Raw genomic sequence first — 13,854 nt, 5'->3', positions numbered from 1 at the left:
AACAGAAAAGTGAAGCAGACCTTCCCTAAGCTACTGCCATTCAACTCTAAGAGATGGACGGAGTTCTTAGCTTGAGAGCCAACCCTGAGTTAATCTTTCAATTGGGAAAAGAAGGGGTAAAACCAGCAAAAAATATTAAAGTCCCAACTCGATGATCTTGTTAACTTCCAAAACAGGATTGGTGAGATATTTCCTCTTTATTAATAACAATGGCTGGTGTGTGAGTGCTTGCTATGTACCAGGCATTTCACTGTTCCACATGCATTAGCTCGTTTTACCCAAACAGCAGCACCTATAGGGAGTTTACTTCATCCAGCTTACAGATAAGGAATTGGAGGCAAAGAAAGGTTAAGTGACCTCAACAGGTGGTTGGCAGATGGTTTAGCCTCAGCAAGGCAGATGGAATTCTAAGTTAGATATCTGGTCTACCTCTCCAGCTCTATCATTCATATTTCCTCTTGTGTTTGAAACCGTCGCCATCCTGAACCACTTAGGATTCCTGAGCTAGAAAGTGTTCAACTGCACCCCCATGCTTACCTTTGCTCTCCTCTCAGTGAGCCACCATCCGCCCCCAACCAACAGGACATTTAACTCCGTGAATGAATGAAAGTAAGCATATTATGAAAATTCATTACTTAAGACTCAAGAGTTGTTTTGATGGAAAATATCAAAGCATTCCCCACTGCAAGCCATTCTTGCAATGTTGTTTCTTATCTCAAAGCCTGAATTCCCTACATAGATTGCCTGGGGTTCTCTCTTCTCTGCTCTCCAAGACTCCTCGTCCTCCACATCCCTCCACACCCTCCTCATCCCTTCCCTCAGGCTCCAGCCTTCAGAAAGATCTGTCTACAATGACCTTTGGCCACTGACAAAGAGGTTATCTAGAAGTTTGCAAACCTCTATTCAAAGCTATCCACCCCTTGGAAGGACTTTTTCAGAGAAGAGGACAGACTTTGATTTTCAAACCATTTTTACCGTATCTAAAACTAGCCACTGAGCTTGATGATGGCACACCCCCATGAAACACACACCTGGCCCAAGCCACCTGTTCTCAAGTCATTGGTTTGACACTGCACTGAGAAATGGACATCCAGTAGTTTCAGTCACTTTTGATTTAAATCTACAGCATCTTCTCCATGTTTTCAGAGAACTTTAAACACATCATTACGAGGAAGAGGACGACATGCAATGGCTTCACAAGAATAATGCATTAACTACCAGGGAGCCTTATAAACACTTAATAACAGACTTCTCAATTAATCAAAAAGATCTTGACTGATGTGTCAAAACTACCTTTTAGGGGCCGGGCGCGGTGGCTCAAGCCTGTAATCCCAGCACTGTGGGAGGCGGAGGCGGGTGGATCACAAGGTCAAGAGATCGAGACCATCCTGGTCAACATGGTGAAACCCCGTCTCTACTAAAAATACAAAAAATTAGCTGGGCATGGTGGCGCGTGCCTGTAATCCCAGCGACTCAGGAGGCTGAGGCAGGAGAATTGCCTGAACCCGGGAGGCGGAGGTTGCAGTGAGCCAAGATCGCGCCATTGCACTCCAGCCTGGGTAACAAGAGCGAAACTCCGTCTCAAAAAAAAAAAAAAAACTACCTTTTAGGCTGGGCCCGGTGGTGGTTCACTCCTATAATCCCAGCACTTTGGGAGGCCAAGGCGGGTCGATCACAAGGTCAAGAGATGGAGTCCATCCTGGCCAAAATGGTGAAACCCTGTCTCTACTAAAAATACAAAAAGTAGCTGGGTGTGGTGGTATGCGCCTGTAATCCCAGCTACTCGGGAGACTGAGGCAGAAGACTTGCTTGAAGCTGGGAGGCAGAGGTTGCAGCCTGGAGAGAGTGAGACTCTGTCTCAAAAAAATAAGAAATATAAATAAAATTTTTTAAAACTACTTTCTAAGAATTGCATCTTGGGAGACCGAGGCGAGTAGATCACCTGAGGTCAGGATTTTCGACAGCAGCCTGGCCAACATGGCTAAACCCCATCTCTACTAAAAAATGCGCCTGTAATCACAGCTACTTGGGAGGCTGAGGCAGGAGAATTGCCTGAACCCAGGAGGCAGAGGTTGCAGTGAACCAGAGATCATACCACTGTACTCCAGCCTGGGGAATACAGAGACTCGATCTCAAAAAAAAAGAAAGAAAAAGAAAAAGAATTGTATAAATGCCTTTTGGTCATATGATGTAGCATAGGTTACTTAAATGAGGTACACTGAAAAAGATATCTAGTGCAGCATTACTGATGGGGGTGATAAAATCATGCCTATTTTTAGATTTTCTAAATATTTAGAGAACAGCTACTGTACTCTCAAGTTACCCAGCTTAATACTGAGTATGCAATATAGGCTGAGCATCTCTAATCTAAAAATCCAAAATCTGAAATGCTCCAAAATCTTAAACTTTTTGAGTGCCGTTGTGGCCCCACAGATTATCCACATGGATGGCTGAGATCATCTTTTCTGATGGCTCAATGTATGCAAGCTCTGTTTTATAAACAAAATTATTTAAAATGTTGTATAAAATTACTTTCAGACTATGTGCCTAAGATGTATATGAAAATTTCGTGTTTAAATGTGCCCTAGAGCCCCCAAAAAATCTCATTATGGATATGCAAATATCCCAAAATCCAAGAAAATCCAAAATCCAAAATCCTTCCAGTCCCAAGCATTTAGGAAAAGGGATATTCAGCCTGTATTTCAAAATTTTAGGGGCCAGGCAGTGGCTCATGCCTGTAATCCCAACACACTGGGAGGCTGAGGAAGATTGCTTGAGCTCAGAAATTTGAGACCAGCTTGGGCAACATAGTAGGATCTTGTCTCCACAAAAAACAGAAAAATTAGCTGGGCGTGGAAGCACATGTTTGTCTCAGCTACTTGAGAGGCTGAGGGAGGAGGATTTGATTGTTCCGGTAGGTGGAGGCTGCAGTGAGCCATGATTGTGCCACTGCATTCAGCCTGGATGAAAGAGCAAGACCCTGTCTAAGAAAAAATGGCTCAGCCCTATAGAACTTCCATTCTATTATAAGAGACAGACGCTAAAACAATTACGTTGTGTATTTTTTCCAGCAGTTCTGACAATATTCTCCCCTAAATAACAAAAGGAAATAGTGAAATAACATGCAGACATTTTACATGTTTGGGATACTTTTAATAATAATGGAAAACATTATTATAATAATAGTATTTAACAAAATCAAGAAACAACTGCATAAAACATATAATCTCATCCTTTTTTTTTCTTTAAGAAAAAGTATAGAAGGAAGAAAAAAGAAAAAAGTTTAGAAGGAAGTTGTTTTTTGTTTTTCGTTTTTTGTTTTGAGACAGAATCTTGCTCTGTCACCCAAGCTAGAGAGCAGTGGCTCAATCTTGGCTCACTGCAACCTCTGCCTTCTTGGTTCAAGTGATTCTCCTGCCTCAGCCTCTGCAGCAGCTGGGGTTACAAGAGTCCGCCATCACGCCCAGCTAATTTTTGTATTTTTAGTAGAGATGAGGTTTTGCCACATTGGCCAGGCTGGTCTTGAACTCCTGGCCTCAGGTGATCCACCCACCTCAGCCTCACAAAATGCTGGGATTATAGGCATGAGCCACCATGCCCAGAGAAGGATGTCTGAATGGTTGTAAAATCCTTCTGTAAGAATGAATTACTGGGAATGGTTAAAAAGAATAATAAAAAGAACCTCTCTGACCACAGGAAACATATTTCTAAGCTATAAAAATTAATTCAATGAGGAATTCGGCAAGAACATCAGTGGTACGGGAAAAGTATCTATATGAGGGTCAGTTTAGAATTTTTTTTTATTACTATACTTAAGTTTTGGGATACACGTGCAGAATGTCCAGGTTTGTTAACATAGGTATATACGTGCCATGGTGGTTTACTGCACCCATCAATCCATTATCTACATTAGGTATTTCTCCTAATGCTATCCCCCTCCCCTTGCCCCCCACCCCTCTACAGGCCCCAGTGCGTGATTTCCCCTCCCTGTGCCCATTATGTTCTCATGTTCTCATTGTTCAACTCCCACTTATGAGTGAGAACATGCAGTTTTGGTATTCTGTTCCTGTGTTAGTTTGCTGAGAATGAAGCATTTTTTTTATGTTTCAGAAACGTCCCAGCACTTTGAGAGGCTGAGGCAGGAGGACTGCTTGAGCCCAGGAGTTCAAGACCAGCCTGGCAAACGTGGCAAAACCCCATCTCTACCAAAATTACAAAAATTAGCTAGGTGCAGTGGTGCACACCTGTGGTCCCAGTTACTCGGGAGGCTGGGGTGGGAGGATCCCTTGAGCCTGGGAGGCAGAGGCTATAGTGAGCGCCACTACACTCTAGCCTGGGTGATAGAGCCAGACCCTGTCTCAAAGAAAAAAAAAAGAGTTTCAGAATTGACTTTTTAAATTCGTGAGAAAAAGGTAGGAAAAGTCAGGGAATAACTAGAAAAATAAATAAACTCAGATTTTCATAACACATCATAAATCCAAATACATTTCAGTAAGTGTTAACATTTAGGTACCTCTGAATGAAATTCAGAAAACGACTCAGCTAATTGATTTGGGGATGGGCAGGCATTTTCTTTTAAGCACAAAAGCAATGTTTATTTTCGAAGAATGAAGATTTGACTATAGACATTTAAAATAGATTTCTACAGGAAAAAAATCACAACATATACCTCACACCCTAAATATAGTTATCACACAATAAAAGTTAAGTGGCCTGCAACCATCAGAGAAAAATGCTTGCAACAAATGGCAGCTAAAAGGTTGGGATGTATTCTTCAAAAACAGTATGCCCTTATCCATAAGACATAAACACCCCAACAGAGAAATGTGCAAAGAACAGGAATATAATAAACAAAAAGATCAATAAATGTATTTTAAAATATTCAACTGCATAACAATCACAGAAATGCTAATTTTAAGGTAGGGTGGTGGTACACACCTATAGTCCCAGCTACCTAGGAGGCTGAAGAGAAAGGATCACTTGAGCTTAGAAATTTTGAGTCCAGCCTGGGCAACCAAGCCAGATCCCAGCTCAAAAAAAAAAAAAAATGCTAGTTTAGGATTAAATTCCATGTTTCACTAATCAGATGAAACAATAACTAATATTAGAAAAGAGACAATAAAATGTATACTGCTGGCCGGCGTGTAAATTGGTACATTCTTCGGAGAAGGCAATTTGGTGATATGTATCAAAAGCCTCAATGTTCAAACCCTTTGATCCAGAAATTCAACTTCTTAGGTATTTACTTTTAAAATAAATAAATAATCAGCATTTCACAGCAAGATTTATATACAAGGATGTTGCTCATCATAGCAGTATTTAATTTTTAACAACTGGAAACTAAGTGGCCATGATATGAAACAGGTTACAGCCATAGAATGTACAATGTATCACTAGACAGCCATTACAAAACGTAAATCCGGGAATCATTTTTAATGACATGAGAAAGCTGACAGAGTAAATGAAAGAAAAAGGACATATGTCTGCAGCATAATCACAGAAGATATACATGCAAACATGTAGAAATAAGGTTAGCAGAGGTTTCTGGTGAAATTGGAGGGGATTTTAATTTTAATTTCCTTCCTTTTGCTTTTCTAAATTATTCGAACTTTCTGTAAAGAAAATGGATTTTAATAATCTAGAAAATGTAATTTTAAAAATATCTAAATATACCAAATTAATATAAGATGATGAGACCACAGAGGTAACTCCTTTTTCTCTGTTTTTACTGAGCTATGCGAGGATAAAGTTTTTTAATTCTTTTTTAAAAAACCTAGAAGGCCGGGCACGGTGGCTCACACCTGTAATCCCAGCACTTTGGGGGACCAGGGTGGGTGGATCACCCGAGGTCAGGACTTCGAGACCATCATGGCCAACATGGTAAAACCCTGTCTCTACTAAAAATACAAAATTTAGCTGGGCGTGGTGGCGCGTGACTGTAGTCCCAGCTACTCGGGAGGCTGAGGCAGGAGAATTGCTTGAACCAGGGAGGAAGGGGTTGCAGTGAGCCAAAGCTGTGCCACTGCCCTCCAGCCTGGGTAATAGAGCAAGATTCCATCTCAAAAAAAAAAAAAAAAAAAAAAATTGGGGTGGTGGCCAGGCATAGTTGCTGAAGCCTGTAACCCCAGTGCTTCGGAGGCCCGAGGTGGGTGGATCACTTGAGGCCAGGAGTTAGAGACCAGCCTGGCCAACATGGTAAAACTCCATCTCCACTACAAAAATTAAAAAATTACCTGGGTGTAGTGGCAAATGTCTGAAATCCCAGCTACTTGGGAGGCTGACACAGGAGAATCACTTGAACCCAGGAGGCAGAGGTTGCAGTGTGACGAGATCGTGCCATTGCACTCCAGCCTGGGTAACAGAGTGAGACTCTGTCTCAAAGGGAAAAAAAAAAAAGAGTTGGAAGAGGTGGAGGAAAGGTAAGGAACTCAGCCAATGGCCTGACCAACTGGGGCAGGGAACAGGGCAGGGACAGACACACAATATCTGGGTCCAGGAGCGAGATCTCAGACCTTGGACCCACTCCTCAGCACCACAGGACACAGCCAAAAAGAAGAGCCACATCAAACCTCAATGGACACTATAGGTGTCTCATTCTTTTCCTGCTAATTTTAAGCAAGAAAGCAGAGGCCCAAAGAGGAAAGAAAAGTGCTCAAAGGTGCATAACTAGTTGGTGGCATTTGAACTTCCATGGAAGAGAAAGGCAAAGGGCAGAAAGCATTCCACACACCAGCACATACACACACCTGACCATGTCACCCACTATCCATGGCCATTGTCTGCTGCAGATGGAACACAGGTCTCAGGGCCTGAGCTGGAAGCTCTAAAGCTGAGGCAACTCGGCTGAGCAAGACCAACTGAGGCCAGCAGAACTGCCCCTGTGGATAAAGCATCACCTTCCACTGCGCTGCCTCTATAATGAGGGGCAGTTGCTTCTACCCAGAAGGAGGCAGACAGAGCCAGCTGCTACTTCTCAGCTACTTTCTTGGCCCAGAAGCTGACAAGTTCAGCAGTAAGCAGAGAGCCTGATGACCACGTTGGACTTCCACCCTGGCTGGCTCCCCAAATTGAGGAGTCAAAGTCCGCAGAGAGGAAGCTGAACATGTAAGACACATTGCTATGACACTGCAGCTCCTCCGCAATTCCATGGGACCCTACAGAAACCAGCGTTTCTCTGCCCTTCTGCTCTGCCGCTTTCAAGTGCAGGGGTATCATACCAGTCAGGGGCAGAGCAGACACACAGTACTTTGCTCATCCTTGCTGGATGCCTGGGTGGGTGGCCAGAACAGTTTCTTGTCTGGGGCACACACACAATAAAAGACAAAGTAGAAGGTGACAAATCCACACGATGCTAGGGTGGTCATGAGATGACCCAGCAAGAAAGCGCAAAACATACACACTCATAATCACGAGAGGAGTCAGAAAAACACCATTCATCAGGACACCTGCCCATGGGTTCTGACAAAGGGAACCGCAACTGAACAACCACTATCACACCAGGCACCTCACAGACCTTCGTTCTTTTAAACGCCACAAAATTATACTTCTTGTTTTACACATGAGAACTCCAAGGCTCAGAGAAAAAGAAAAGGCAGCTCAAAGTCACAGAGCTAGGAAGTGCCAGAGTTGGAATACAAACTCCAAAGCCCGTTTCTCTCAGGATACGGTGAGGGAACTTGTCCCCATCGCCACAGAGGGCTTTTGTCCAGCATGGATGGGACCCTGCTCCTGCACTGCGCAGGGCATGGGCCAGCCTTCCCACCACTGCCAGGTGCAGCTCCAGAAAGGACCCAGGACCTGGGGTGCTGACGGTGCTCAGTCTGTGCCTTCAAGGGACACGATCGTGGTCACAATAAATGGTAACAAAGTGTCCAGGCCCATTGGCTCAGACCTATAATCTCAGCACTTTGGGAAGCCCAGCCGGGTGAATCACTTGAGCCCAGGAGTTTGAGACCAGCCTGGGCAACATAGTGAGATGCCCCACTCTACAAAAAACTTAAAAATGCTGGGCGCATAGGGCCGGGTGCGGTGGCTCAAGCCTGTAATCCCAGCACTGTGGGAGGCCGAGGCGGGTGGATCACGAGGTCAAGAGATCGAGACTATCCTGGTCAACATGGTGAAACCCCGTCTCTACTAAAAATACAAAAAAATTAGCTGGGCATGGTGGCGCGTGCCTGTAATCCCAGCTACTCAGGAGGCTGAGGCAGGAGAATTGCCTGAACCCGGGAGGCGGAGGTTGCGGTGAGCTGAGATCGCGCCATTGCACTCCAGCCTGGGTAACAAGAGCGAAACTCCGTCGCAAAAAAAAAAAAAAAGAAAAAAATGCTGGGCGCGGTGGCTCACGCCTGTAAACCCAGCACTTTGGGAGGCTGAGGTGGGCGGATCACCTGAGGTGACCAATTCAGCCTGACCAATATGGTAAAACCCCATCTTTAAAAAAAAAAAACTTAAAAATTAGCCAGGCATGTTGGCATACAACTGTGATCACAGCTACTCGGGAGGCTGAGGTGGAAGGGTGGCTTGGGCTGCGGAGGTCAAGGCTGCAGTGAGCCATGATCATGCCACTGCGTGTCAGCCTGGGCCACAAAGCAAGACCCCGTCTCAAAACAAAAAAAAAAAAAAGAAAGGCACAGTAATAATGCTACCAGTCACTGAGCATCTGCTCCATGGAGGAGCTATAGGAGGAATGAGGACTATTACCCTGTTACCCACGTAAGGTATCTGATGTTTCCATTTTTCAGATGAAGACACTGAGGCTGGAGGGGGTCACAGAGTTGGGAAATGGAACCTGAACCTGCCCCTGTTCTCTTTCCCGAGCCCCACCTCAGCGCCCTGACAAAGTCATGAGGCCCAGACGGGCCTTTCACATCAATTCCCCACTGATTCCGGGTTCCACCCCTGCCCAGGCCTCTGGCCGCTACCTTGATTGAGGTAGGTCAGCGTCTCTTCATGCAGCTTCACGGCTGGGGACGTGGCAGCACACAACACGTACTGCAGGGGCGGCAGGCGGGCCTCGTTCTCAGGGGACAGCTGGGGCTCCTCCTGCTTGAAGATGGGCAGAGCGAGCACATCACTGCAACACACAGGAAGCAGAGGTCAGAAGCGGGGCCCCACGGGGCTCCTGCACGGGGCCAGGGCGAAGCTGGAGAGGCGACACAGACCACCGGGACCCAGGGCGACACAGCACATACATTGCGGAGTGCATGCTGCACTCCTGGGACTCTCGCACTCCAGATGCTTTAAAACAGAGGAAACTAAGGCCGGGCGTGGTGGCTCAAGCCTATAATCCCAGCACTTTGGGAGGCCGAGGCGAGTGGATCACGAGGTCAAGAGATCGAGACCATCCTGGTCAACACGGTGAAACCCCGTCTCTACTAAAACTACAAAAAATTAGCTGGGCATGGTGGCGCGTGCCTGTAGTCCCAGCTGCTCAGGAGGCTGAGGCAGGAGAATTGCCTGAACCCAGGAGGCGGAGGTTGCGGTGAGCCGAGATCGTGCCATCGCACTCCAGCCTGGGTAACAAGAGCAAAACTCCGTCTCAAAAAAACAAAAAAAAAAAAACAGAGGAAACTGCTCCTTCACGACTCTAGTTTAACTCAGTGACCCCCAAACACTGATTCAATCAGCCCATCAAGGAGGTAAAAGGGCAACATTACCTAACATCTACAGAAATCGTCTTCAGGCCAGACAGGCTAGCAGAGAAGAAGCGACCTTCAGAAGACATTTATTTGGTGTCTATCCACAAGTGATCACTCATAAAGTTTTACTTTTAGAATAAAAATCTAAATAAAATTTTTATTTTTTAATCAACAATTCTATCTACCGGCCATTTCTCATACCATTACAATCCCATCCTCCAGGTTCTGTAAACTATGCAAATGAACAAAGCACTTCTTTCCCTCACCCAGGCTGAGACTTGCCTCCATGCCTTCTAAAGACAGGACAACTGGACACTGTTTTCAGGGCCATACAGATCTGTCCAAAAGGCAAACAAGAAGGAAGGACCTTGGTTTCAAGTCTGGTTTTGAGGGGTTTTTTTGTTTTTTTGTTTTTTTTGAGACGGAGTTTTGCTCTTGTTGCAAAGGCTGGAGTGCAGTGGCATGATCTCGTCTCGCTGCAACCTCCGCCTCCTGGGTTCAAGCGATTCTCCTGCCTCAGCCTCCCAAGTAGCTGGGATTACCGGCATGAGCCACCACGCCCTGCTAATTTTTGTATTTTTAGTTTCACCATGTTGGTCAGGCTAGTCACAAATTCCTGACCTCAGGTGATCCACCTGCCTCTGCCTCCCAAAGTGCTGGGATTAGAGGCGTGACCTACCACGCCCAGCCCAAATCTGTTTTCTTATCCAAGTGGGAAATCTTGAAATGCTTGCTCCAAATTTCTTTTCCTCCACCTCTTATCAAAACTCCTCATATTAAAAAAAAGGAAAAAATATCATTCTCACATCAGCCTACAACTTAGTGAGGAACTTGTTTCTAGGTGTACTATTTAGGCCAGGCACGGTGGCACGTCTGAAATCCCAGTACTTTGGAAGGCTGAGGTGGGAAGACTGCTTTAAGCCAGGAGTTCGAGACCAGCCTAGGCAACATAGTGAGACCACCTCCCCCTGCCATCTCTTAAAAAACACACAAAAAAAGAAAATGAAACGAAAAATCCAGCATTTTTTTTAAATGCCCTCGCAAGAGACAAAGAATTCCTTGAGAATATGAATGACCTACAGGCAGGCAAGGCTTGTTAAAGGCCTCTAAGTTATGAGCAGCACAGAAACAGGTGCCAAAAAAGTGCCAGTGCTCTTATCTTGATAACCCTCCTCCCTTCATGTGTCCCTGACTAGGAATCCAACTGGCTGACCCCACTTCTCTGTATAAACAGAGTCGCTGGTACAATCTGTTCCTCGCACATCATAAACCAGCGTCTCTACAACATAAACCCGGCACACACCCCAACAAGGTCTAATCAACTTTGAGAAGAAAAAAAGCCTGGCAATGAACATACGCCTGGAAAACCTGCCCTGTGCCGGCCTTCCCTGTCACCATCCACTGCCAAAAAATAAAGGCACAAGGCTGTCTCGGCTTCCCCCACAGGGCGTCTTCCTTTTGTATGAGCAGAGCACACTCCCAGCTCAGGTGATGCTCTAGGAACACTGGCGACTGCACAATTTCATGTTCACCCAGACCATGTCAAGCTAATAATCCATGGACTGCTGCCTTTACATTTTTTAAAAGGGGCGGGAGGGCAGAGGGAGTTAAGAACCGTCACTCAACAGTAACTTGTTTCAAACCTGGCATCCTTATTTGCCAAGGAAGAAAAGTCACAAGAACATCAAACAGAAAGGGGTAAGGGAGTAAAGGCCTCTCCCCTGGTGAGGTCAGACAGCTTGCAGAAGATCTGTGACATGAGATGACCAAAAATAAAATACAGAAAACCCAAGGAAAAGGACAAGGCCCTCCCTCTAGAGTCAGGGGATCAGGGGCATATGCACAAACTCTCCCACCTTTGCCCTCACAGAGGCCAAAAGCCCCAGCTTCCAAGAAGTGGAATAAAAAAGAGCATGGACTTCTTTATCCATGGTCCCCCAATGACCCCAGAAACCCATATGGCCTTACAGCACCATCCACTTCCAACTATGGCCCTCCGCCTTTCACCAGATCCTAAAAGGTAACGTGAGGTACTCCAGACAAATTTCCATCTTGGTAGCAAATGGCAGAGCTGTACCTTCCACACAAGGCAGAATTATTCCCTAATGGGGTGATGACATTGCGAATATCTAGGAAATTTTAAGTACACTCACCTTCAATTCAGGGTCACCTTCAAACTCATTTTTAAGATATGGCAACATACTTACTGGCTACAAACTAAAATTTAGGCAAAACTACAACTAAAACTTCAGTACAGCAAAAATGTATCCCATTGCAGCATTTCTGAAAAGTGAACAGACACTTCATCTGTGGGTGATTAACATCTCCCCCTGGGCTTCCACAGCCCCCAGGGCAGCTTCCCGTTGGTGGCATCCCCGTGGTCTGCCGGGTGGCTGTCAGCCTTTAAGGGTCTAGACTTTTGCCATCTCCTACTGCTTTGACCCATGAATAAAAACAGCAGATACATCGGCTAAACCCAATCATTTCCCCGCCTTCAGGAACAGGGGATGTCTTCAGGGAGGACAAATACCTACCAGCAGCCAGGAATGACCAATAACGTTTTAAAATCTATGTGGGAACTTCTTGGGGCCAAAACAAGCACTGAAGGTAGCTGTGGTATGGGGGCTGTCAATGCCTGTGACTCCTTCACCCTCATAATTCATCTTCCCTGAGCCCATATCAAACGCCTTTTGGGTTAAATTAGGCACATTTCATAAACTGTGACTAGGATGGAAATAAAGACAGGCTAAAGCTGGTTCAGGCGAGTTCACAAAGTGAAATGACTGCCCATTAGTCCCGGCCGGCAGCAGAGCAGAGAAAAACAATCCTCCGGGAGCAAGGGCACACGGGGGTCCTACTGGTAAGAGGGGGTTGTGGGGAACTGTGCAAAACACACAAGCCTTACTTTCCCCTCTGAAGGGCACTACTCAAATCCCTGCAGAAGAAAGATTTCCATCAAGGGCAATAACCACGCGGACCTCAGGCGAACACGCACAAAACCATCGCGGGGAGCGGGCGGCCAGCCCCTCCGAGCACGCCGCCACCTGCCGCCGGCCGCCCTCGAGGCTGGGGCGCAGGTCCGCGCTCGCCACCAGCCCCTGGGCCGACGAAGGGCACTCCAGAGGGCGCCAGGCAGGGAGGGAGAGGGGCCCCGGTGGACATGGGCAAAGAGCAGGGGACGAACACAGGCACCAGGCTGCTGGCAGGAAGTTTCCCGACTTCGACACGCGCGGGGAGGAGGGCCGCGGGGAGGCGGATGGGCCAGGCAGGTGCGCGCCCCGCGCCCTCCCTGAGGTCTGGGAGGAGCCCTCGCAGACATCGGGCTCTGTGCGCCCGCCTCCCGGGCTGGCCCCCAACTCCGCAGGTCGGGTCCCACCGGCCTCCGTCTGTCAGTCCCTAGGCGGGACGCTGGGCGGGTCTCTCAGTCCCCAGAGGACGACAGCGGGGAGGCCGGGGCCCGGGGGGCGCCCCCTCTCTGCGCCCGGACATCCGACGGCGCCCGGCCCGATCCCCGCGGGGGCGGCGCACGGCCCTTACCGCAGGTAGCTGCCGGAGTTGTGCTGGTTGTAGTGCTCGGGCTGCGTGTGCCAGAAGAGCATGGCTGGAGTTCCCACGCGCCCACAGGGGCGCGGCAGCCAGCGCAGACGCGGGCCGCGCCGAGCTCCCACCGCCACCCGAATGCCGCGCTCGGAACCTGCGGTGCGGGCCGGCTCCGCTCATTTATGGGCGGCAAGGGGGCGGGACGGCGGCGGGACCCGCCCCGCAGGAAGCGCGGCCGAGAGGGCGCTCCTCTGAGCCGCCGCACCTGGCCGACGGCGCGCGTGCCTTTACCGCGAGCGAGCGCGCCCCTGGGGCGGCCGGACCAGAGGGGCCGGCTCCGCTGTGGGGTCCAGGTGCCCCTTGCCGCCCCGAACCCGCCCCACGCGGCCCCTCTGCCCTCTGCTCCCCACTGTGCGCCCAGGGCCAGTCTCCCGAGCGGCTCCGTGATTGCGGAGAGGCTGCCCAGAGCTTTGATGTCGGAGATTCCAGCCTAGGCCATCTCTGCCCCCTTTCCTCGCTCTTCTTTTTTCATAGCACTTCACACGCTTTGAAATCACGTCTTTTTTTTTGAGACGGAGTCTTGCTCTGTCATCCAGGCTGGAGTTCAGTGGCGCGATCTTGGCTCACTGCAACCTCCGCTCCCAGGTTCAAGGGATTCTCCTACTTCAACCTCCCG

At 47.9% G+C, this 13,854-nt stretch overlaps 1 protein-coding gene across 1 annotated transcript in view; it reads right to left on the bottom strand.

Moving 5' to 3' along the window:
- TFCP2L1 (transcription factor CP2 like 1) overlaps positions 1–13,317 on the bottom strand; it is a 67,349-nt gene extending 54,032 nt beyond the window's left edge. Inside the window, exons 1-2 of the mRNA XM_017516079.2 lie at positions 13,176–13,317; positions 8,922–9,073 (exon numbers count right to left, since the gene is read on the bottom strand). Coding sequence (XP_017371568.1) covers positions 8,922–9,073; positions 13,176–13,237 — 214 coding nt within the window. The 5' untranslated portion in view covers positions 13,238–13,317. The remainder of the gene's footprint in view (positions 1–8,921; positions 9,074–13,175) is intronic.
- Positions 13,318–13,854: the final 537 nt, after the last annotated feature.

The sequence above is a fragment of the Cebus imitator genome, unplaced genomic scaffold (assembly GCF_001604975.1).
Source record: "Cebus imitator isolate Cc_AM_T3 unplaced genomic scaffold, Cebus_imitator-1.0 Scaffold572, whole genome shotgun sequence".
Taxonomy (NCBI): domain Eukaryota; kingdom Metazoa; phylum Chordata; class Mammalia; order Primates; family Cebidae; genus Cebus; species Cebus imitator.
The sequence above is the reverse complement of the archived record's forward strand: the minus strand, read 5'-3'. Positions and strand labels throughout refer to the sequence as shown.